General features: G+C 55.8%; 1 protein-coding gene across 1 annotated transcript; it reads left to right on the top strand.

The window, feature by feature from the left end:
• The first annotated feature begins 129 nt into the window (after positions 1–129).
• On the top strand, positions 130–22,715 carry CLDN1 (claudin 1). The gene is made up of 4 exons (XM_077348005.1): positions 130–564; positions 18,349–18,513; positions 19,637–19,721; positions 20,922–22,715. The coding sequence occupies exons 1-4, from the start codon at positions 342–344 to the stop codon at positions 21,082–21,084; spliced, it is 636 nt and encodes a 211-aa protein (XP_077204120.1). The 5' UTR covers positions 130–341; the 3' UTR covers positions 21,085–22,715.
• Positions 22,716–25,549: the final 2,834 nt, after the last annotated feature.

Raw genomic sequence — 25,549 nt, forward strand, 5'->3', positions numbered from 1 at the left:
AATAAAAGTTGAGACTCGCCTCTGCCGTTTGGGTGCCAAAACCCCCAGAGGAAACCCGCAGGGCTGGGCTGCAGTCTCAAGCGAAACCACCAGGGGGCCGTCCAAGGACTCCCGTTTAAATACGGAGCCGGAGATGCTCTGGGCTGCAGTACAGGTGGTTCCTGGGCCCGGCCGGCAGCTCCGAAGTCTTGTGGATTACAAAAAGAGAAGGAGGACGAGAAGTTCCCACCGGCGACCCAAGGCCCGGCCGAGCTGCAGGACTGACCCCAGAGCTTCCTGCCCAGGAGCCCCTTCTGCTTCTCTGCCCAACCTCTGAGGAGCTCTGACATTCCCCGGTCAAGATGGCCAGCGGAGGCTTGCAGATGCTGGGCTTCGTCCTGGCGTTCATCGGCTGGATCGGCATCGTGGTGAGCACCGCCATGCCCCAGTGGAAGATCTCCTCCTACGCCGGGGACAACATCGTGACGGCCCAGGCCATCTACGAAGGGCTCTGGATGTCCTGCGTCATGCAGAGTACGGGGCAGATGCAGTGCAAAGTCTTCGACTCCCTGCTCAAGCTGGAGAGTGAGTAGCAAGCCAGGGGGGGCACGCGGGGGGCAGGCCTTTCTCTGGGGGCACCCCTCCTGCAAAGGGCTCGTGGGACGCTTATCCTGGGGGACTTTGTGCCATCCTCTCCGTGTCCTCTTGTTGCGCGTGGGGAAGTGTGGCGGACAGAGCATGACGGATTCAAGATTGCCCAGATGGTTGGCAGCACTAAGTAAGAGTCCAGGGGTGCCCTGAAGACCAACACAGCTGGGTTCAAGGGATAAGCTTTCGTGTGCGCGCACACGAAAGCTTATCCCTTGAACCCAGCTGTGTTGGTCTTCAGGGCAGCCCTGGACTCTTATTTTGTCCTGCCGCTTCAGACCAACAAGGTTACGTACCCAAATCTATCTTCAGACAGTCCGTGAGAGAGATGGCAAGGATGCTGATCCGGGACAGCCGCGCAGTCAACGCAGTCTCTGCCCAAGCTCCCTTCGCGTTTAGTAAAAGTGTCGCTGGGATTGGTGGGGACCGCTTGTGTTCCTGTTTGCAAACTATCCCCAAGGGGTTCCAGACTTTGCCCTCTGCCCCTTCTAACGCTTCACGAGATCAGGGCATTGGGTAGGATGTCCGCTTGGCTTCTGGACCGCGACATCTGGAGAAAAGCCGGCCTCTGAAGGGCACGGAATCAGTGCTTCTCTGATGATTTCTGCACAATTCCAGAGGGCATCCCAGTATTACCAAGGCAGGGAGCTGCTTCTAAAGGTACACCTGAACCAAGTTTAGACCTCTCAGCTGGCATCTGTCCAATGAGGAGGAAACGTGTCCACTTAATCTCTCCTCCTGGGTAGGGCTCTCTTCTGTTCAGTGATGTCAGCTCTGGAGATATGGTAATCCCAGGGGATGCCCAGGTCCCACCTGGAGGGTGGCATCCATAGGGGGACAGAGTTAGCCCTTTCCTTTTTTACCTGTCATTTGTATTCCTGCTTGCGACCCTTCACTATCGCTAGCAAAGTGTGACTGTGAAGAGTCAAAATAAAGAGCCGAGATCAGAACAGGCTGAGGCGTGCACCTCCCAAGGAGAAATCCGGGCTGCGTCTTTCTTTGCTTTAATTTGGTTTTCTCTTGAACCTTGGGGTTTTCTTCTGGGCCCGAAAAATGATGTGGAAATTCAGGGACTGAGACAATCAATGCAGAGACGGGCTGTTCATGTTTGAAATTCTCCTCCAAAACCTTCTCTTTAAATTTCGACAACGAACTCAGAATACCGTCAGATATTCTCCGGCTTCGGACGTCTTTGCTTCTGGGTCTGCCTGGGTCATGCAGTGACGGTGTTAGAGACCCGGATGGCTGGGGAGTTTCTCCCCTGTGCGATCTCTGTCCAGGCAAAGGCAGCTGGAGCTCAGCCCTGGGACCGGAGGGCGTCTCGGTGGGCGGGTTGTTTCCCCGGGTCCCTGGGAAGTGGATCAGTGGCTCTGGGTGTGGGCCAAGGGACGCTAGATCAGCCCCTGTCAAGGCAGGCCTGGTCAGATGCCAGGAGAGAGGAAGGGACCGACTGAGAAAGGAAGCTGCCGCATGGCCTGATCCTGAAGGTGGGGAACGAACTCAAGGGTTAGGTCTGTCATCAGCATTCTCCGTGGCTAGGAGGTCTGCCTTGTGAAAGGAGGGAAGCCATTGCACAAGAGGGTGGAGCCAATAAGCAGTGGTCAACATTTGGGACTTGGCAAATTCCCTTCCATTATTTTCATGCTGTTTCGAGATAGATCAGGCCTGGTGCCTTCCTGGTTCATATCAGTGTACAGAGAGGAATTTGACAGCCCCTCCCTGCTCCCCAGACAAATATGGGGACAGAAATCCGCACAGATTGTTCTTTGTAGCATTTTTGTACCTCAAATGTTTTTTGCATGCTGGGAAAAAATGCATCAAGGGGTCTTGTTACACCCCCATGCCCAGAGGGGGCACCCGCAGTTGTGGGAATCTGTGGCACTCTGCACTTTGCAGCTCATGTGCCCCTGCCTGTGGGCGAATGTGGGGACGTGTGAGCCTGAAGATGTTTGCATGGACTGATGAGGGACCCCCCCCCCCACCTGTGCAAGGCACAATCAGCCATAGTGGCTTCACATTTCAGTGGGCTTCTGGAGGTCCAGCAACAGGGACTTTGTTGGAAGAGCTGATGCTTAACAGTGCTGAAAATATTCAGAGGAGCTTTGAGTACCTTTTTCTCTCTAGCCACATGCTTGATGTCTGGCATGAAGCGGGTGGAGGTTCAACTCGCCCCAAAATGGCATCCTGGAATTTTTCACTTCCCTTCCTGCTCCCCCAGCTCCTTGACCCTAGGCATGTGGGTCACGTAGGGCCTGGGGTACTGGAATGTGTTCCTTGACCCTCGGCATGGGTCACACTGTCTGGGCTCAAGGAAGAGCGTTGTGGGACCCAGTGCCTTGTGCTACTCAAACCACCGTTCAGCTTCTAGACAGCTATATGGGCCCAAGACAGAGCGCCTGCTTGTCACGTAGACAGTCTCCAGCTCAATCCCTTCCAGTATCTCCAGTCAAAAGGACCAGGCTATAAATGATGCGATTGCTTGTGACTAGTCCTGCACTGAGCAGGGGGTTGGGCTAGATGGCCTCCATGGGCCCTTCCCACTCTATGGCTCCCCAGTGGAGCCTCTGCTGGTCATGCAGGTCCATCTCCAGGACTAGGCAGGAGGTGATGGGATCTGGGAGAGCACCGGCCAGCCTGAGTAGACAATGTCAGTATAAGGCCACACAGCTCTTCATGTGGCTTGACGCTTGAGCCAGACTGCCGGTCCTCCTGGGGCAGCCCTCGCTGCTGTGCTCTTTCTGCCCTTCGGAAGACCCTCTCCCTCCCCCCCTCCTCCCCCTCTGATTCCCCAAGAGATCTTCTGGCTGTTCCCTCTTGGGACTTGGGCAAGGGGACCATTTGCCAGGAGGAGGAGGAGGAGGAGGTCGGGGTTCTCTGGCGGAGTGAGTCAGTGCTTCTCGGCGGCTGGGTGGGGCCACGGAACATCCTGGTGACTCCAGACTCAAGCTCAGGAGGAACCTGTCTTGGTGCGGAGGCCACGCCTGGATCAGGGCCCATGTCCTCAGCCTTGGCGTGGATGGAAATAAGGGCAGGCTCAGCTGGCGTGGAGTCCAATGTTCTCCTGAGCCCAGGAAGACGTGAAGAAGAACTGCTCCGTTCAGTGTGTGTGTGTGGTGGGGGTGTTAGAAGGACCCTTGCTGCAGATGACTCTTCCAGAAGGCTCTTCTCCAGCGACTCTCTGCATGACCCCTTAGCTTCTCACGGGCCTTTCCGCCCGGGACTCAGAAACCAAGCAGCCATCTGGTCTTTGGATTCTGGGAAGGCTCAAGGGGGTGGCAGGTGACAGCGGAGGAGCGAGAGGGTTGGGAGTGTCCTGCACTAGATGACCCAGGAGGTCCCTTCCAACTCTGTGATTCACACCCTCACTGACCCTACCCGATGAGAGCAGCAGTGCGAAATGTACCTCGTCCACAGTGATGTGAGAAATGGCAGGCCTTACACTTAGAGTTGCCAACCTCCAGGTGGTGGCTGGAGGTCTCCTGGGATGACTACTGGTCTCCAAGGGGCAGAGAGATCTGTAGTGTGCATGGTTCAGAAACATACAAAGAATGTCCTGCAGGGGGCATCGGAGGAGATGTGCAGTTCACATAGTTAGATCAGGAACTTCCTGGTATTTTTCAAACTGTCTCCTCCAATGTCCTGATTGGTTCAGCCAGAGATTTCCTGCTCCTTGGAGCACACTTCCTCCCTGTCTCCAGAACATCAGTCACTTAGACCAGGGGTAGTCAACCTGTGGTCCTCCAGATGTTCATGGATTACAATTCCCATGCCAGCTGGCAGTGGCTCATGGGAATTGTAGTCCATGAACATCTGGAGGACCACAGGTTGACTACCCCTGGGTTAGACCATTAGGACTTTTGCTTTCCTTACCAAGTTATTCCTATTCTCAGTAAAGCTAACTATTCTTTAAGCATCCGACGCTCGGCATCTTTGCATATATTTAAATTCTCCCAGCACATAAAGTGCACAGAACAGTGTGGCCCATAAACTAGAACCGTGGTGGGACTGCCAGACACCAGGTGGAGTTTCCAGCTCATCTCCAGACAGCAGAGATCAGACATCAGAGATCAGTTCCCCTGGAGGAAAGGACTGATTGGGATGGGAGGGGCGCCATGGCTTTTGACTATGCTGATGTCCTTCCCTTCCCCACACTCTGCCTTACCCAGCTCCCATCCCCCAATACCCAGGGGTTTCCCAACGTGGGTGGCTGCTAACCCTGCTGGTTTCAGAAATTGGGAGCTCTGAGCCTGAGGCATTACGCCATGCAGCCCCCCTTCCAAAGCAGCCATTAGCCCCAGGAGGGTGGTCCAAAGGTTGTCAACAAACCAGCAATTGTAGCAGTCAGCAAGTCAGTTGTAATGGTGGGAGACCTCCCGCCCCTCCCTGGAGGCAAGCGAGCCTGTTCCCAACCTCCAGCTGGCAACCCCAGTAGCTTATGGACTGGGCATGATCCGTGGTGGGCATCGTTCAAAATCCTTTGGAGAACTTCTTGCGGGGGGGGGGGGCATCGGAGGGGATGTGTCATTAGCATAGTTAGGATAGGAAATCCCTGGCATTTCCCCAATAGACTCTTCCTGTGTCCCTTCCTCCCTGCTTGCCTCCAGGCCCTCTAGCATGAATGGAAGAAGACTGCCAGTTATTCACAAGGCTGTTTCTCTTCCAAATAAAATTCTTTTCAAGCGGCTTGGTGCTGTGCCTTCCTGCACATTTAAACTTTGCCAGCAGTTTAAAGGCAGAGAAGGAGCATCTCACCAGCCCTGCAGGGGTGGCCAAAGTGTGTCTCTCCAGATGTCCATGGACTACAACTGGCTCATGGGAGTTGTAGTCCATGGACATCTGGAGAGCCGCACTCTGGCCACCCCTGCCTAAGGAGTGAGTGTGGGGTGACTGTCATGAGTAAACCAAACTTGACCGCTGTCTGACGTTTTGGTTTAGATAAACTGAGAGCCTGCTTTTCTCTCCAGCGGTGCACAGAGCATTGGCTTGGCTGGAAGCTCTTTGCTGCTCAAGGCGCGCCCCTTCCCACCCAGCCAGCTCCCTGCAGGCATGCAGAATCCAGGGGGGGGGCTGTACAATCCCACCCGCCCCGCTTTCACATCCAGCTGCAAAATCCCTGTTTTGCCTTTGCTTTCCCTGTGGCGAATGGAATGCATTTTGCTGTATGTTTCCCTGAGCTGAATTGGTCAGTGGTGTGTTCGCATCAATTGCCTGTAAATGGCACAGGAGGTGCAAACAGGACCCTGTCTTAGATGCGCCAACCTCCCGGTGGGGCCAGGAGATCTCCTGGATGATGTCGTGGCAGAGACTGGTCCCCCCTGGAGGAAATGGCTGCTTTGGAGCAGGGGTAGTCAACCTGTGGTCCTCCAGATGTTCATGAACTACAATTCCCAGGAGCCCCTGCCAGCATTCATGGGAATTGAGTTCATGAACATCTGGAGGACCACAGGTTGACTACCCCTGCTTTGGAGGATGGACTCTCTGGCAGTAGAACCTTCTAAAATCCATGCCCTCCCCAGACCCTGCCCTCAAAGCCCCAGAGTTTCCCCAAGCTGGAGATGGCAACGCTACCTGGGTGACATCTGCAGATGGCAGCATCCAGTTGCCAACTCTGGGCTGGGAAACACCCAAGGTCATGTGGAGGGGAGGGGAATCAAGCTCGGTTCTCCAGATTAGAGGCTGCCGCTCTTAACCACTATAGCACGCTGGTCGTCACAGAAGAGAAGCCGACCCTGCAGGGGACAGAGAGAAGCCTCTTAGAGGAGTGTTCCCTGCAAGGAGGGGCAAAGCATCTCTTGCATTGTCTGGTGTCGAAAGGCTATTAAAACAGGGAGAAGCAGCCCAATAAACCCGGGATTCCCAACGAGGGGTCCACAGCCTTTCCCCTCCTACCTGGGTGGACACACAGGCTAAGGAATGGCTGCCTCTGCCCAGAATGCTCGGTTGGTCGGCCTGGGTGTAAAACCCATAGTGGGAGGAGTTGGTTGAGGCAATGGGGGGGGGGGGTCCGGGCTGTCTTCTCAGCTCCTGCCCTTCTTCCCAGCTTACATAAAGCAGAGCCACCGCAGGAGTAGTAAAGGTGGGGCAGGGAGGGTGCAGGTGGTGATGCCGCTCCAAGGGACGTGGCAGGGAGGTCCCCAAAGCCAGAACGTTTATTTCAGGAGCTCCTCCACAGCCCGAAGGTTGGAAAGGGGAATCATGGTCATTGTAGTCCATGGACATCTGGAGCGCCACTGCTTGGCCTCCCCTGGCCTAGGGCTTTGAAGGCAAGAATCAGAACCCTGGACCTGATCCAGTCTCTCGTCTGACTCCCCAAAGCCCATGCTCCGAAAATCTTGTGAGTCTCTTGGGGGGAGGACCTCGGCCTCTATGCCTTTTGCGGGCCCTCCATGGCCAGTTGTTGGCTGTTGGGTGAGCCAGGATGTGGGGTTAGATGGACCTTCAGCAGTAGGATCCTGGAAGGCTATTCTGATGCTCTTGTGGAAAAGCCAACTCAAAACCCCAATGTGAAATATCTGCACTTCCCAAGAATACGCTCAGGCCCCTTTTGGGATGTTGCTGAAGCCCCAAGAGTTGATCTCCAAATGACAGAGATTAGACCCCCCGGAGGAAACAGCAGCTCCAGGGAGTGGACTCTGTGGTTTACCACAGAGACTGGGGGAAACAAAAGTTCTAGAGTTGCCTCACCACTGAGCTCCCTCCCCCCAAGCTCCACCTTCCCCGGGAACAAGGCCCCAGATCTCGAGGAGTAGCGTGCTCTAGAGCCGGCCGTCCCATGGAGGGGGTTGTAGGGCTGCCAGCCCTTTGTGGAGCGATGCCTGGACATTGGGGGGGTGGAGCTTGGGGGTCAGATCCCGCCCTTTGACCCCGCCCTCCAAAGCTGCCATTTTCTGCCTGGGAGAAAGAGTGAGAGAGATGCAAGCCCCACCTGGAGGTTGGCACCCATAAGAATCTGGCATCCAGAGGGGGCCTCTTATGTCTTTGTGTGCGTTCTCTAACGCTGCGGGGCCAGCTGCCTCCAGGATGTGGGACAAGCAGAGGGAGCGATTCAGCACAGGAGCCAGGCCAGGCTATGCGCTGTTCTCCACCCCCCCCCCCCAGATCCTCCTCGCCCAAACACCCAGCCGTGCGCTTTGATGCTCAGACAAGTCTCTGCTGGCCTGCGTGGAGCCGCCACCCCTGTGTGGAATTCCGGCCCTCCTTCCTTCCCTCCCAGCAGCTGGACCCCGGCCTGCCCCTCTCCCCACCCAGAACCTCTTGTTCTTCCAGGGACCTCCACTGACACAGGAATCCAGGGTGGGGCTTCTGAGCCCTCCAGGGGCAGGAAATGGGCTGCTTAGCCCGGCTCAAATGTGGCTCCTGGGCGAAAAACAATGCCGGCCCCCCTCTCTGGATGGGGCAGGGGTGGATGGGGGGGGGGCACAGTGCCTTAGGTGTGTCGGACCCAGGACACAAAGGGGGTATTCTCCCATGGCTGCCACAGACACATTTGGCCAGGGTTCTTTGTGTCACTCTCAGAATGGCTCTGCAAGAGAACAGCTAGACTGAAATCCAGGACCAGCTCAGATATCAGAGAATCAGAGAGTTGGGAGGGACAACCAGGGTCTAGTCCAACCCGCTGCAGGATGCAGGGGAAACTCATGCCAAGTGATTCCCCCACCAACAATCTCCAGAATCCAGCCTGGCCTAGAGGGAATTCACCTGCCGTCCCACTGTGGCGATCAGCAGTTCCCTGGGTATGCAAGGAAGGGCCACAAGAGACAAACCCTGGCACCTCCCTTCCTGCCCACCCACTCACAAGCTGCCTCAGTTCGTAAAATCAGCATTTGTCAGATGACTATCCAGCCTCTGCTTAAAACATCAACAAGATGTTTGGGGTATGAGCCCTTGATAGTCAACCCTTCAATCATCAGGTATCCAATGAAGGGAGTTTTGACTCTGGAGTCATGAGATGCTAGTCTAGGAGCACCTTAGAAACCAATGAGGTATCCAGGGCTTTGGGGAGCCAGATCTCCCTTCGTCAGATATCAGCAGGAATGGAATTCTTTGCATCTTAATTTCCTGGGCAGAAGGCAAGGCGGGTGTTGCAAAGAATGCCAAGAACCCACCAAGGATGTGTCACAAAACAGAATGACTCAAGAGGGTTCTTTTGCACAGCTTGGTGTATTAGCTAAACACCAGTGTGGGGTCTTATTTGAAAGCACTGGCCTCACTCCTTCTCCACACGCAGCCAAGCGGGGTGACCTTGGGCCAGTCACTGTTCTCTTAGAACTGTTCTCATAGAGCAGTTCTGTGAGAGCCCTCTCAGCCGCATCTCCCTCACATGCAGTCTGTTGTGGAGAGAACAAAACTGGAGCCCAATGGCACCTTTAAGATCAACAAAGTGCAAACATATGTATGCAGGCAGGCTTCCTCAGACGATGAAACAGAAATCATCAGAGAACATGTATAAAGAGAGAGTAAATTGACACTAAATTAGTAAACAGCCGCTGCCTGAAGACGGCCAGTGAGGGGGAGCTCCCCACCTCCTCAGGCAGCCCCTTCCACTGCTGAACTAGACTCCTAGAATCCTAGAGGAGGAAGGGGCCATGCAGGCCATCTAGTCCCACTCCCTGCTCAGTGCAGGATCAGCCTCCAGCATCCAGGAGAAGGATCTGTCCAGCCCCTGCTTGAAGATGGCCAGTGAGGGGGAGTTCCCCACCTCCTCAGGCAGCCCCTTCCACTGCTGAACTAGACTCCTAGAATCCTAGAGGAGGAAGGGGCCATGCAGGCCATCTAGTCCCACCCCCTGCTCAGTGCAGGATCAGCCTCCAGCATCCAGGAGAAGGATCTGTCCAGCCGCTGCCTGAAGACGGCCAGTGAGGGGGAGCTCCCCACCTCCTTAGGCAGCCCATTCCACGGCTGAACTAGACTCCTAGAATCCCAGAGTGGGAAAGGGCCATGAGGCCATCTAGTCCCACCCACTGCTCAGTGCAGGATCAGCCTCCAGCATCCAGGAGAAGGATCTGTACAGCCGCTGCTTGAAGAAGGCCAGTGAGGGGGAGCTCCCCACCTCCTCAGGCAGCCCATCCCACTGCTGAACTAGACTCCTAGAATCCTAGAGTGGGAAGGGGCCATGCAGGCCATCTAGTCCCACCCCCTGCTCAGTGCAGGATCAGCCTCCAGCATCCAGGAGAAGGATCTGTCCAGCCGCTACCTGAAGATGGCCAGTGAGGGGGAGCTCCCCACCTCCTTAGGCAGCCCATTCCACGGCTGAACTAGACTCCTAGAATCCTAGAGTGGGAAGGGGCCATGCAGGCCATCTAGTCCCACCCCCTGCTCAGGGCAGGATCAGCTACAGGGGTGGCCAAACTGTGGCTCTCTAGAAGTCCATGGACTACAATTACCATGAGCTCCTGGCCTAAATCATCAAGGATCTGTCCAGCCGCTGCTTGAAGACTGCCAGTGAGGGGGAGCTCCCCACCTCCTTAGGCAGCCCCTTCCACTGCTGAACTAGACTCCTGGAATCCTAGAATCCTAGAGTGGGAAGGGGCCTTAAAGCCATCTAGTCCATTCTCTGCTCTATGACGGATCAGCCTAAAGCATCCAGGATAAGGATCTGTCCAGCTTGAAAACTGTCATAAATATGCAGCATAATGAAGATGTTTAGCACAGTTAAATGCACAATTAAATGCCTGGCTAGAATAACCATCAGTCCTTTGGGCTCTATTCTCATTATCAAAAACACAGGGGGAATAAAATGTTAAGGTTAGTGATTAATGCTTGTGAAAAGCAGTAATCGGAAGAGACCTCTTGCTAGCCCCCTCCCTGCAAGGGACAAGCCCTGCTGAGCTGAGTCTGCTGTCCTAAGACCAGGGAGCTGTGGGGAGAGGAAGGGCAAGGGGTTTGTCAGCCGCTCTGAGACTCCTTCGGGTAGTGGAAGGCCGGGTATAAAAACCAACTCTTCTTCTTCTAAACAGGCCTCTGCTGTTATTAAACGGCTCCCCGGGCCCTGCTCCCACCCACTCACTGGTAAAATATGCATGTGGTGACCCTTGCTAAAAAAGACAAGGAAGGGTGTGTTTGTGTGGGTACATGCACTTTTTTGTGTGTGCAGAAGCTGCGCCCTTCGAACAGTCTTTCAAAGCAGCTCTCCATGAGAAACCTTTTACAGCCAATTACCCGTTTTATGGCTACTTCCCTTGCACGGCTGGCCTGCTGCAGCTGGAGAAACCACCCCGCTTTAAAAATAACTTTTTGGGAACATCAATAGTATTTGGGACAGGGCAGGGCAGGGCAGGGGGAGGGAAGCAGGGAACCTCCAACTCACCCCCTGAGATCGAAGATTCGGTGTCCGTTCTTCCTAGGCTGACATTCTCAAATGGCCTGGGAAAATTCAGGTCTATCCGTCTATCCATCCTCCCCTCCCAGAGATACATATTTTGCAGGCCAATTTTTGACTTGGGGGTTCGGGGGGTGGCCCAGCTCATTGGGAGAGCCTCTGCTTGGCATGCAGAAGGCCCCTGGCTCAACCCCTGTCACTGCCAGTTAAAGTTACTAGGCAGGAGAATCATAGAGGGCAAAGGGACCTCCAGTGTCATCTAGTCCAGCCTCCTGGAGAGCAGCTGCCAGCCTGAATAGACAGCTCTCATCTGGGTGGTCCAATTCAGTAGGTCAGCTCCATGTGCCCAGAAATCACCCCCCTCCCCCGATCACCTCTGGAGCACTGGGCCAGCTGTCTTGGGCCAAGGAAACATAGAACCATAGAATCAGTGGGAACGTGCCCTAGAGGCCATCTAGTCCAACCTCCTGTCCAATGCTTGAAGACCGCTGGGGGGGGGGCTCCCCAGTTCCTTGGGCAGCCGATTCCATCATGCAGCACAGTCTCTTGGGAGGTGATCTCTCTCCCGGCATCTAAATAGCCAGAGGTGACAGAACAAAAACCAACCAAGTTTTTTTTGAGCTATGAGCTTCCATGTGCAGGTGTGAAAAGGGGTCCCCAAAAGTGTCAGTCATGAGCCAAGAACAGCAGGGTCAGGCGGGGCTGTTTGGCCCTTTCCCCTCCAGCCTGCTCTGCTTCAGGTCTTCCACAGGCTTCCCTCCCTGGAGGCCCGCAGACCAGCCCCCTCCCCTTCAGGTGGAAAAGGCTGGCGTGTCCCTGTGGCAAATGGCCGGCAGGGGAAAGGCCAGGGACCACCACCACCCCCCTTCAAAACTGCTCTTCCTTTCCTTCGAACATTAGGAAAGCTGATTTCAGCCACGAATAAGGTCAGGGAGAAGATTCCTTGCATCTGTGCAGAAGACCTGCAGAGACTTGAACACAGGGCCCAGGGGGTGCCACTGCAACATTAGGAGCTTGGGAATCCCTGGAGGTTTGAGGGGGCTGCAGTGGGCTATAATGCTCCATAAAGCCCCTGTTAGTACTGGGAGAAGCAGAATAAACGGTCTGCATGAATCAGTAGTAAACCAATATTCCAGCCCTGTCGTCTGTTGTAATTCTGGGAGGCCCCCAGGGCCCACCTGGAGGACGGCCGCCCTCAGTGGAGTCTGGGCCGGGCCCCGGTTGGTGGTTTCACCTGTTCCAGGTTGCCCTTTGGCTGCTGCCTCTGCAAAGGGAATGCTGAGGAAGCAAAGCGCTTTCCCACCCGGCGGGCGACTCAGGCCCTGGCGCTGCCTTCTGCGGGGCAGGTGGCCCCCGGTTTCGGCTGGAGGGACGCTCTTCTGCCTCGCCAGCACTTGCAGCGTGGAGACAGCGTCAGCCATCTGAGTGCCTCCTTCCAGCTGGAACAAAGCCACCGTGGGCGGAGGGTGACAATGCAGGGAGGGCGGAGCACGAGGCTGCTTAAAGAAGAAAACAGGGGCTTAATCAGAAGAGAAACCACCATGTAGAGAAAGAGAGAGAGACCTACAGACTACCTAACTGTGGTCTGCAGTCTTTCTTCCGTTGTTCAACTGCTGTTCTGGGGCGAGGGGCTCATGGGAATTGTAGTCCATGGACATCTGGAGGGCCGCAGTTTGACAGCCCCTGCTATTGAGTTTCTGCCCAGTGATGCGCCCTGCAGATTCCAGCAGACAGCAGAGACCGGTTTGCTGCTCCCGCTGAATGCACAATGCGGCAGAGAGGAGACGGGGTGGACCGAGACTAGACTTGGGAAATCCCTGGCAGTTTCAGGGGTGGAGCCTGGGGAGGGTTGGATTTGGGGGAAAGAGGGACCTTCTAGGCACGTCACGCTCTAGAGCCCACCTTCCAAAGCAGGGGAACCAAATTGAGGATCAGTTGTCACAGTGGGAGATCTCCAGGGGCAGCTCTGGGTTGAGAAACCCCTGGAGACTCAGGGAGGGATGCAAAGCCTCGTCTGGGGAACAGGTCTAATAGTGGGGGCTCTCCAGGCCACACCTGGAGGTTGGCAACCCTATGCCCCCCGGGTGCCTCACGCTGGCTGTGGCAGTGCAGTGATCCTGGATCCTGAAGCCGGCCCTGGTTCAAGCGATGTGGGCCTCAGCTTGCAGGACTGGTTCTGCCTCGGAGGAACCGCTGGCACAGCCCCCTCTCCCTCTCCCTCTCCCAGGGGTGCGGCCCGCCCTGCCTGTGACTTCTCCATTGGGTGCCTGGGAGTGCCTGGCATTTGCCAGCCTTTCTTGTCCGGGGGGAGGGGGGGAGGTTGGGGGCAGCCGGCAGGGGCCAGGCTGTCTCTCAGCAATTCTGCCCTCGGGGTTTCCAGGGGACTCTGCTGCTCCCGTTTGTGGGGAATCTCGAATGAGCACGGCTTCCCTGCTCCCATGTGACCTCTTGAACACACAGACAGGATGAGCTGCTGGCGTCTGAGTCAGACCCTGGGTCCCTCAGGGTCAGTATTGCCTGCTCCGACTGGCAGCTGCTCTCCAGAGTCTCGGTCTGAGGTCATTCTGGCCAGCCACTGCCTGGTCCTTTGAACTGGAGATGCTGCTGGGGATTGAACCCGGGGCCTTCTGCGCGCCAAGCGGACGCTCTGCCCCTGAGCCACGGCCCCTCTCTTAAAGCAAGGCCTGCCTTCCTCCAGCTCAGCCTGCAGCTGCTTGGGGCCTGGAGGAGGCTGACGCCCCCGGCCAACGCTCAGCAGTCATGTAGGTGGTCGATGTGTGGACCAGACATCTGCCTGGGAGTCTGGAAGCCCAGAAGGTCCCTCTGCTGACCGGCAGCCTGTGTGGCCTCAGGGCAGGACGGGTCTCCTTTCTGGCCCCTGGCCAGGCAGCGGTCCTGGCTGTCCCCACCTTGATGGGCGTTGCAGGAAGCCATCGGTGAGAACGGCCATGTGCTCACCCAAATGACACTGGGTGAGATAAATGTTAGGCTTGGTCCAGAGTCATTTTCTAAAAATATATGTCACCCACACAGGGACATGTTTCCCCAGGTCAGTCATTTCCGGTGTGATTTTTCTAAAAAGGCTTTCAAAAATCACTCCGTCGAAAGCATAATTTAAAAATTGTCCATCAGGCTCTACAGGGCAGGCCCGGCTCCTCTGCCTTCTGTGTGCTGCAGCCTGGTTCAACACCCAACCCTTCCTGCTCTGTGCCGCTCCTCCTCCCAGCTGTGGAGCGACCTGGAGATTTGCAGGCAGCACCTGGGGGAGGGGGGGTCCTTCCATCCTCCTTTGGAATATTGCAAGGTTAGCATCTGCTGCAGCTGCCGGTTTCTCCTGGAGGACTAATGGGGAGATGTGGCAACTCTGGGGAACCCTTCAAGTATTTAAAAGGGAGCCAATATGGAGGATGGAGCAGAGTTGTTCTCTCTTGCCCCAGAGGGACGGACCAGAACGAATGGGATGAAATTAACTCAAAAGAAATTCCGCCTGAACATCCGGAAGAAGTTCCTGACAGTTAGAGAGGTTCCTCAGTGGAACGGGCTTCCTCGGGAGGTGGTGGGTTCTCCGCCTTTGGAGATTTTTAAATAGAAGCTGGAGAGCCATCTGACGGAGAGGCTGATTCTGTGAAGGTTCAAGGGGGTATCAGGTGACAGTGGATGAGCGATTGGGATGTGAGTGTCCTGCATAGTGCAGGGGGTTGGACTAGATGACCCAGGAGGTCCCTTCCAACTCTGCTATTCTATGGTTCTATGATTCTAACTCCAGCTCCTACCTTGAGGCTGCAGCAAGCAGGAATGAGCAGTCAGGAGAGCAGGAAAGCCCAAGCAATGAGATGCTTGCTGACTGTTGGGCCTGTAGTCCTGCTGGACTGAGGACTGAGGCAGGATCGTTAGTCTGCACTGAAATTAGCCAATGCACAGCTAGATCCCAGCTGCAGGATCCAGTCCGTTGAATGTGAAACTGACCAATAGTGTGCACCGGCAGGAAGATCCAGTTGTCTGTGCATGTCCATAAATTGGAGGGGTTGGGGGGGGGGGGGTTGGTTCCATTTTGGTTCAGTTCAGGTCTTCTTGCACCATGTTTGGGTCATAATAAAAAGCTCAAATCCCGTCCAGTGGTTGTGTGCGCCTCTGAACCCAATGATGTAACTCTGACCGAGAAGCTACACGTAGGTTCCCAAAATCAGGACCCTTTTAAATTAGATAGCAAGAAACATGTGCCAGGCTGTGAGCCGGCTAGAGATGGGTTTTCAAATCTTCTTTTTCTTCAGTGACCTAGCTGATGATATCAATTTAAACAACTGGTTAATAGGTAATAAATAAAGTTAAAACAAGTCTACAAAAATTGTTACATCCAGTCACTTACAGTTTTCCTATACGTCAATATTAGAATCTGGTCCTCATAGGATATCATAACCCTTATACAATTCTCAGAGTCCAAAAAAGCACCTTGAAGACCAACCAAGAATGATTCAAGGTGGGAGCTTTCGAGTGCATGCACAGAGTGCTTGCACTCGAAAACTCCCGCCTTGAATAAATCCTTGTTGGTCTTCAAGGTGCTCTTGGACTCTGATTTCGTTGTGCTCCTTCAGACCCACATGGCGACCCACTTGAACCTATCCTTATACAGTTCTGTAAAACATAAATAAATCTGCAGACCAAGGACCTCCAACACCAGCCTAAAACAAGACATGGCTGTAATAATCGGAACGTGTAAGAACCCAGGGCAGCCTCCACCGTGATAGCGAGGAGATGTGAGTCTACTGGGCCTTGGTTAGTTATTATTCGGTGTTGTGTCCCTCATTATTGCTGGGCGTGGGCAGAGGTTCAGCAGGGTGCGTGAAGCATGCTTTTCTTTGGACGTGAGCGGTTTCAAGCCCACACCCAAAACAACAAAGCTCCACTTTGAACCGGAGCGATGAGCCAGGACTGTGATCCAGGCAGGCTGAGGCACTGCGAGCAAAACACCCTGGGAGGCCAGAGACAGATTCTGTTCTTGGGAAGGGCTGGCGGTTGGGAAGCGCTTGCAGATCGGGTTGCTTTGCTCCGGTTTCGCGCGGCGGGGGCCGTTCCGCCCTCCCAGGCCTATCGGAGACACGTTTGCTCAGGCGTGAGCGCCACAGGGCTCGGGGGACTTGTGTGAACACAAGCAGATGCTGTAAGGGAGCTTCTGTTGGAAACCAGATCATTGCAATCCAGCCAAAGGGGAGGGGCTGGGGGGTGGTCCAAGGCATTGCGCAGCATCTGCACTTGCCGAGCGGGCCTGCATGTTCCGGGAGCAAAGGAACAGCGCTCCCTGTGATGCTCAGTTGAGGCTTCTGGGCTGTGCATAGAGATGCCAACCTCCTGGTGGGACCTGGGCATTCCCTAGAATTGCAGCTCATTTCCCCCGGCAAAGAAAATGGCTGTTTTAGAGGGTGAGCTTGGTGGCTCCTGCCCTCCCCAGGTTCCACTCCGAAATCTCCAGGTGTTTCCCAACATGGCTCTCCTTCCCCCAGCAGTGGCCAAGCAGGCGTCGGCTGCAATTTCGGGTTGCCAACCTCCAGGTGGGTCCTGGATCTCTTCACAGCTGGCTTTCACCAGCCATGAGGGATATGGGTCCAGGGGGCTGAGCAGACAGCTGCAGAAGCCCTCCCCACATCATCCACGGAGAGGGGGCTGAAGCCATCTAAAAAGGGGGGCTCAAGCCCAGTCTATAAGTCCTCTTGGGACAAGGTTTTCTTGACGAAAAGCTCAAAAAGGCCTCATGGCTAATATCTGGCTGAGCCATTTTGGATGGTGCCTTGGTCAGGGACATCGCAGAATGGATGGTCTTGAAGAGCTGTGCTGGGTGTGAGATGGTCTGGTGGCCTCATCATCAGTCCTCCACGTGACCTGCTCGACCCCTCTCAGTTCGGGGAGCAATCTCGTCAGCAGCGTTGGAGAGCCAGGCAATCCCACTCTTCCTCTTGCAGGGGGGGGGGCTCTCCAGGCGTCTGTGGCAGGGGCTCATGGGAGTTGCAGTCCTTGGACATCTGGAGAGCCACCCTTTGGCCACCCCTGCAGCCGTGTGAACCAGCTGACTCTCCAGGGGGAATCAAATCACACACAGCGTTCCAGAAGCAGCCAGCGGGATCAGGGCCTCTCTGGCATATTCCAGCAGCAGCAACCCTGAGGGCAGGTCAAGCTGAAAGTGTGGCTAGTCCCAGGTCCCCCAGAGCAGAGCAGGGGCTCACACCCGGATCCTAGCCTGGCATTCCAACCATGCTCCATGCTGCCAAGTTTAGTTCACTTTTCTAAAGTCATTGGTGTTTCTATGGAAATCTGGCCAGACTCTCTTGCTGTACCTCTCTTGCAAGAAGCTCTGTCCAGCCATTCAGCACCGGCCGGCCACCATGATAGGAGCAGTAGGCTGTAAATACCCAGAGTCCTGACGGAAGGGCTCCTTCACAGGGGACAGGCAGGAGAGGACACGTTCGTCCCCCTTTCCCCTCTGTGTCAAGTTCCTGCAAACTGAAACGTGCCAGAGGAGGATTTCTGAGTTAGCTCTGGAGGCATCCTGGCCAGGCAGATATGGACGGCCCGCTGTCATTGTTATGCATCTCCTCGTTCACAGACATTTTGTGGCTGGCTCTGCTTCTTGTGGCAACTCATCTCCAGGAAATCAGGAATGGCACTGAAGCCCCTCCCCAAACACCCTCTGGCTCCACTCCCCAAATCCTGAGGGAATTCCCAACCCAGAAGTAGCAACCCAATCTCAAAGCCTTCTGGGGAACTATTCCTGTACTTTTTGGTATTTTAGCTCCAGTTTAATTATTTTTGATGCTTTATTTGTTTGTTTTCATGGCTTTTACCACATGATTTTATTGTGCATGTTTTAACCTGTCGGCAGCTTTTCTAGGGGCGGGAGGGCAGGGTGTCAGTTTTGTGAAATAGAGTTTTAAAAATATTTGGATGTAGGTTTGTTGCTAGGCAGTCAGTCATGGCAAATGCCCAGTCCTGCCAAGTGCTGACACCGGTTTAAATATGCAAAGGAGGGGTAAAACACCATCTGCTTGAATATCTCTATGGGAAACAGAAACAACTATGTAAAGAGAGAGGAGTGAGACAGTCTTAACAGTCTAACTGACTAAAAATATGTCCTTTGTTCAGGTTGCAGGAAGGGAGGACGGGTGCTCAAAGAAGCAGGAAATCTCCAATCAGGAGATTATTTGGGGAGGAGATTATTTGAAAATTACCAGGAAATTCCTGATCTAGCTATACAAACGACAAGGCCCTCTTGCTATTTTTCATAAGCGGCTGAATCATGCTAGGGACTTGCACAGGGTATCTCTTGGCCTTGATGACAGAGAACGGTGCTGAGGGCCAGACTGGACAGCCTCTCTGGCCTCTTCCAACTCAATGATCCCGTGTCTCTCTTGCAGGCAGTCTTCAGGCCACCCGGGCCCTGATGGTGGTGAGCATCCTTCTGGGCCTCATAGCAACCTTTGTCGCCATGATCGGCATGAAGTGCATGAAATGCATGGAGAATGATGAACCCAAGAAGGCCATGATGGCAGTGGCAGGCGGCGTCACCTTCCTGGTCTCAGGTGAGTCAGGGGTTGGACGGACGCAGGCCTTGCTTCACCTGGGGATTTCCTTTCCCTTGGGGGGATGGGCGAGGTGGGGAGGGGGAGACTGCAGCCCCTCTGGTCCACCACCTGGCCAGACTGCGTTTGTCAGAGGCTGCGTACTGCAGACATTCGACTGGCAAAAATGTGAAAGAGCGACGGCTCAGCCTGAATCTTGACTCCTCCAAGTCTGATCTCTTCAAGTGGGATAAAAACTGCCAAGGGATGCTCTAGGATTTACAAAAACTCCATGGTAAAACCATAGAGACTTTGCAAATCCTAGAACATCTGTGGCAGAAGTCTCTTCTGGTAAAATCTGACAAAGGATGCTGTAGGATTTACAAAAACTGTTTTGTTTTGTTTTTTGCAAATGTCTATACATGTGACAAATGTGCAGTTATTGCAAAAACCTCTGGCTTTTGATGGAAATGACATTGACTTGTGGGAAGGTGCCACAAAGCCCTTGAACAACAGAACTTCTCTATGAAACCAGACCGCATGAAGTCCTGGGGGCACAAGAGCCAGGGCCTCCCCTGCTAGGAAGGTCTGCAGGAGCCCGAAGTCACATGAGCTGCCTTCTGCTGGCTCAGACTCTTGGCCCACCCATGTCAGTGATGCCCACGCAGACTGGCAGGGGCTCTCCAGGGCCTCGGGGGGGGGGAAGGGTCTTTCCCATCCCCTCCTGCCTGGTGCCTTTGACTGGCGATGCTGCCTGGCTTGGATCCGGGGACTTCCTGCATGCCAAGGAGATGCCCCACCACTGAGGCACGGCCCTCCCCTCCCCTCCCCTCCCCTCCCGCGTCCAGCTCTTCAGCCAGGGCAGAGCTGCATGCAGGAAACAAAAGCACCGAGAGTGCTGAGTGTGCCTGAGAGTGCTTAGGAGATGCGCGCAGGGCTTCTTGACTGCCGAGGGAACTCATGCAAAGGCCACCAGCCGTCATCTGCGTCTGGCATCAAGCGGAGCTGTTTGGGTGGCCCTATTGGCCAAGTCTCCGTGGGAACCTTTGAACCCCTTGCCTGGCACACCTGTGCGAGATACCTGCCACTCCTTCCAATATCGCCCCTTGACTGATGACCCCCTTTCTCGGTCTCTCCTCTTTAGGATTTGCAGCCTTGGTGGCCACGTCCTGGTATGGAAACGGGGTGGCCCGGGACTTCTTCAACCCTTACACCCCAGTCAACACCAGGTAACTGGAAACGGAAAGTGGCCACCCTGTGTGAAAAGGGGAGACTCTGCTGTGTAGGGGGCTTGGGCTGGATGACCTTGGGGGCCCAATTCCAGCCCTGGGACTCCGGGATTCTGTGTTAGAGGCGACCAGGAAAGGCGGCTGGGCTGGATGGACCAGATCCCAGGGGATCCCTTGGCCTCCCCTGCCCTGTGGCTGGCCCTGCAGAGGAGCCGTTTGGCTACCCTGTGAAACAGGGGGCTGGGCTAGGTGGACCCCCACTGCTCTCACCTGCTGCTCTTATGGGAGTCTGAGCTGCCTCAGTCCTGCCTGGGAGGAGGCGGATCCTGCGTGCCCGAGTGCTTCGGTCGCCTTTAAGAGAAAGCGAGAATGGCATGGAATGAAGCAAGAAGCAAGATTGCCCAAGACAGAAACGTTACTGGATCACACCCCGAATGTCTCGCTGTTTCACCTGCCTTGAACATTCAGGACAGCAGAAGCAGACTGGCAAAACTCATCTGTTTATTCATTCATTCATTTATTATTCTTGCCTACCACCCTCCTGTGAGATGGGAGTTTCTGTCTAGGGTTGCCAGCCTCCAGGTGGGACCTGGGGATCCCCCAGACTAACAACTCATCTCCAGGCTGCAGAGGTCAGTCCCCCTGGAGAGAATGGCTGTTTGGGAGCGTGTCTTCTATGGCCTCGGACCCCACTGAGGTCCCACCCCCAAATCTCCCCACCTGGAGCTGGCAACCTTCCCCTTCCCCACTGGTGGCCAAGAGGGTTGGGGCAACTGGAGAGGCTGATTCTGGGAAGGCTCAAGGGGGTGGCAGGTGACAGTGGAGGAGCGAGAGGGTTGTGAGTGTCCTGCATAGTGCAGGGGGTTGGACTAGATGACCCAGGAGGTCCCTCCCAACTCTAGGATTCTATGACACTCTTCTATGACTCCTATCCTTGCCAGTTCAGCCTTTTATCAAGGTTGATAAAAATGTCGGTTGGACGAAGGGAGCCTCTCACACACGCTCCACGATGCCGTTTCCGCCCACTTCAGCCCCCGTCTGCTCACGGATGTTGCCATTCCACGCGCTAAAGCCCACCGGCCAGGTGTGTTCCGAGCGGAGCGGAAGCACCTGGCTGGGCCTGGGCGGAAGTGTGGCCTCGGGTCATGACCTCGGGTTCCCTGTTGCTAGCGAATAACGGAATGTCCGTCCTTCCTCCAGGTTCGAATTCGGGCAAGCTCTCTTCATCGGCTGGGCGGCTGCTTCCCTGGCCTTGCTGGGAGGGGCGTTCCTGTGCTGCTCCTGCCCCCGAAGAGAGACCTCCTACCCCCCGTCCCGGCCGTACCCCAAGAGCGCGCCCTCCGGAGGGAAGGATTACGTATAATGCCGGAGCGCGACGGAGCCCTGGCAACACCCGAGGCATTGAAGGAGGAGCCCCCCGAGGGACCGGGCCTCCCTGCTCCCCTTCCTAAAAGAAATGTGTATATTTATATATATATATATATCAATGTGCGTGTGTGCGTGTGCATGCGTGTGTGTGAGTCTGTGCATTGTGTACGTTATATAACCATTGCTGATCCTGGTTGTATGAGTCTTTCTTGCCTTTCCATTGGATAAGGGACCTCCGCCCAAACGTGGCAGTGGGGGCGGGGTGGGGTGGGGAAACTGTAGGGTTTTCAAGGCACCCAATGAGCAGAGGTGGTTGGCCAGTGCCCCCCTCTGCAGAACAACCCCAGACTTCCTCAGATGGTCTCCTGCCCAAGGACTAGCCGGGGACAATCCCTGCTTAGCTTGGGCTGGCCGGGGCCATCCAGGTCGGGGCAGAGAAACAGAGGAGGGCTGGCCGTTGTCTCCCTCTGAGCAGCAACCCTCGACTTCCCTTGGCAGCCCCCCATCCAAAGATCAATGAGACACCCCCCCCTTTAGCTGCCAGGCTCCCCAGGTCAGGGGAAACGTGTAGACAGTCAGCATGAGAGAGCGGCAAAGCACCCAGGCCGAGGGGGAACTTCTCTCATGGCGGGACGGCCTCAGAGTGTTTTCTGAGCCCTTCCCTTCCCCAGGCGGGCTCTGCCACCAGCTTCCTGCTGGTCCCGCTGCCTGTCTGGGCCTCCTCCTTTGCAAGAGCAGCAGGAGGTGTCCGCCTTGTGCAAGAGGACAGACGTGTCCCCTCAGAGAACCCTTTGCAAGAAATTGTTGGGACGGTGGTTCCTTTCTTCCACAGAGGCAGAGAAAGGAGTAAGAAAACTCGAGTGTAGAGCGTGGGTCGGGACCATGTGGATTCTTCGCAGAACTGGAGCTTTCGGGCTTGCCAAAGAGACGCCACGAAGGAGGGTCTCAAAGCTGCTTTTGCAAGAAACACCCAAAAACACCTTTCTTGGGGCCAGACATGAGGAAGAGCTGGGACTAGGGTTGAGATGCCCGTGCCAACCCAGCCAGGCTCCCCCCGAGGAATGTGTTAGGTTTGCAGATCTGGAGAATGCAACTCCAGTGGGCCTGGAGAGGACAATCCAAGGGGGTCAAGGAGAGGCCTAGACTGCGTCTGGACAGCACTTGGTGCGATCCCAAGAGACCTGCCGGCCCCCTTGCAAGCGAGACCCAACCGGGGAGGACGTGGATGCAAAGGCTTCTTTGCTCTGTTCCCAGTAAGCCCTAACAGCCTTCTGGGTTCCCACACGGGACAGAGCCAGCCCGGTCTTTCGCTCAACAGGGTGGGCAGAGAATGGGCAGGAGATGTTTTCCCGCCCTTCCTCTTCCTGAACTGGGTGGGCTCCGGGGGGACGTCTGAGGCCTGGGTTGGGTTCTTCCTCCTGCCACCAAACCTCCTGTGGACCCCTGGTCAAGCCCCTTGGCTTTCAATCCCACCTGCCTCCATTCTTTGCCAAAAGGGGGGGGAGGGATGTTACCTATCTGTCCAATTCTGTACCTGAAAAACCTGAGGGGGGGCAGAAGATTTTTCTACAGGGACCTTGTATAAAGTGTTAACCGTTTTCAATAAAAGTAATCGTTTTTTTTAAAGAAACCAAGCCCCGTGTTTGGCATTTGTGTCTGAAGAGGACCTTAGGGGAGGGTCTGCAGCTTGTGGCAGAGCCTCTGCTTGGCCTGCAGAAAGTCCCAGGTTCAATCCCCAGCAGCATCTCCAGTGAAAAGGGCCAGGCAGGAGGGGAGGGGAAAGACCTTGGCCTGAGAGCCTGGCTCAGTGGCAGAGCCTCTGCTTGGCCTGCAGGAGGTCCCCGGTTCAATCCCCAGCAGCATCTCCAGCTAAAAGGACCAGGCAGGAGGGGGTGGGGAAGACCTTGGCCTGAGACCCTGGCTCAGTGGCAGAGCCTCTGCTTGGCCTGCAGAAGGTCCTTGGTTCAATCCCCAGTACCATCTCCAGTTAAAAGGGCCAGGCAGGAGGGGATGGAAAGACCTTGGCCTGAGACCCTGGCTCAGTGGCAGAGCCTCTGCTTGGCAGGCAGAAGGTCCCCGGTTCAATCCCAAGTGGCATCTCCAGTGAAAAGGACCAGGCAGGAGGGGATGGAAAGACCTTGGCCTGAGACCCTGGAGAGCCACTGCCCATCAGGGCTCCGCCTCCCCACATTGCCTGTTGCCCCCCCCCCCGCCAATGTGGGGACCTCTTCAGAGGCATCAGCAGGGGACAGGGTATAGGGCTGCCTGAGCTAGGTGAGGAAACCTCTGGAGATTTCGGGACAGGGCTGGGGGTGGTAGGAGATGATGCCATACAATCCCACCTTCAATCTGAGGCACACATTCTCTCCAGGGTGACTGGTCTCCGTAGTCGGGAGATGAGCTGCAATTCCAGGGCATCCTGACTTCAGAACCTCTACACCCAGGGATGCCAGCCTCCAGGTGGGACCTGGGGATCCCCCTGAACGACAGCTCATCTCCATGCATGTTATCGAGGGTTAACACATTTCTTTGTGGCCTCGGGCCCTACGGAGGTCCCACCCCTCCCCCACCCCCCAGATCTCCAGGGTTTTCCCACCCCAGCGCTGGCCTCCCTGAGATGCACGGCCTGCACACAGCAGCCTGTTACCTGCACACATGAGCAAGGAGGGAGCCATTCGGCAGGGAGTGGCTGCATTTCTACTCTCAGGCGTGTGCTCATGATCTTGTCTCTCTCCAGAATGGGTCACCTTCCCTGCCTGGCACAAGGAAGTCAGCTTGAGCAACGCAGAGTTTCTGTAGAACGAATCATCACAGCAGAGATCCAGGCCAGGAGATGCTTCATGCTCGGGGACATTTGCCCCAGTTTCTTCCCTGCTGCTCCCATTGGCAGGGGCCACTGAATCCTCTTCGTCATTAGAATTAACCCTCCCACCTGTCTGATGGAGGCAGTTGGGACCAGCCTAAGGGAGGAGGCATGGCTCCTCCCGGAGATGCATGTTGGTCTTTAAGGACCTACTGAGCTCTACTTAGAAAGGGTCCATCTAGTCCAGACTCCCGTCTCCCCCAGGGGCCAACCTGCTCCTCTGGAGGACCAGCAAGAAGGCAGGGAGGCCGAGGCCTTCATAAGAACCTCAAAAGAGCCCTGCTGGGTCAAGACCAGGGAGGGTCCATGTAGTCCAGCCTCCCGTCTCCCCCAGGGGCCAACCAGCTCCTCTGGAGGACCAGCAAGAAGGCAGGGAGGCCGAGGCCTTCATAAGAACCTCAGAAGAGCCCTGCTGGGTCAAGACCAGGGAGGGTCCATCTAAGTCCAGCCTCCCGTCTCCCCCAGGGGCCAACCAGCTCCTCTGGAGGACCAGCAAGAAGGCAGGGAGGCCGAGGCCTTCATAAGAACCTCAGAAGAGCCCTGCTGGGTCAAGACCAGGGAGGGTCCATCTAAGTCCAGCCTCCTGTCTCCCCCAGGGGCCAACCAGCTCCTCTGGAGGACCAGCAAGAAGGCAGGGAGGCCGAGGCCTTCATAAGAACCTCAGAAGAGCCCTGCTGGGTCAAGACCAGGGAGGGTCCATCTAAGTCCAGCCTCCCGTCTCCCCCAGGGGCCAACCAGCTCCTCTGGAGGACCAGCAAGAAGGCAGGGAGGCCGAGGCCTTCATAAGAACCTCAGAAGAGCCCTGCTGGGTCAAGACCAGGGAGGGTCCATCTAGTCCAGCCTCCCGTCTCACCCAGGGGCCAACCAGCTCCTCTGGAGGACCAGCAAGAAGGCAGGGAGGCCGAGGCCTTCATAAGAACCTCAGAAGAGCCCTGCTGGGTCAAGACAAGGGAGGGTCCATCTGGTCTAGCCTCCCGTCTCACCCAGGGGCCAACCAGCTCCTCTGGAGGACCAGCAAGAGGGCAGAGAGGCCGAGGCCTTCCCCTGAGAAGACTCTCAGAAGAGCCCTGCTGGGTCAGGCCAGGGAGGGTCCCTCCAGTCCAGCCTCCCGTCTCACCCAGGGGCCAGCCAGTTCCTCTGCAGGGCCAGCCACAGGGCAGGGAGGCCGATGCCTTACCCTGAGAAGAGCCTCAGAAGAGCCCTGCTGGGTCAGGCCAGGGAGGGTCCCTCCAGTCCAGCCTCCCGTCTCCCCCAGGGGCCAACCAGCTCCTCTGGAGGACCAGCAAGAGGGCAGAGAGGCCGAGGCCTTCTCCTGAGAAGACTCTCAGAAGAGCCCTGCTGGGTCAAACCAGGGAGGGTCCATCTAGTCCAGACTCCCGTCTTACACAGCAGCCAACTAGTTCCTCTGGAGGTCCAGCAAGAGGGCAGGGAGGCTGAGGCCTTCATAAGGTCATCAGAAGAGCCCTGCTGGATAAACCTGTGGACATCCATCTAGCCCACCAGCCTGTCTCACACAGCGGACAACCAGTTCCTCTGGAGAGTCAACAACGGGGAAGAGAGGCCAAGACCTTCATAAGAACCTGCTGGATCAGGCCAG

This window comes from Paroedura picta, chromosome 8, assembly GCF_049243985.1.
Source record: "Paroedura picta isolate Pp20150507F chromosome 8, Ppicta_v3.0, whole genome shotgun sequence".
In the NCBI taxonomy this organism is placed as follows: Eukaryota; Metazoa; Chordata; class Lepidosauria; order Squamata; family Gekkonidae; genus Paroedura; species Paroedura picta.

Coding starts and splice junctions, on each gene's coding strand:
- CLDN1 (XM_077348005.1), top strand. CDS start 342: ATGGCCAGCGGAGGCTTGCAGATGCTGGGCTTCGTCCTGGCGTTCATC. Junction 565..18,348: donor CTCCCTGCTCAAGCTGGAGA/GTGAGTAGCAAG, acceptor TCTCTCTTGCAG/GCAGTCTTCAGGCCACCCGG. Junction 19,722..20,921: donor TACACCCCAGTCAACACCAG/GTAACTGGAAAC, acceptor TCCTTCCTCCAG/GTTCGAATTCGGGCAAGCTC.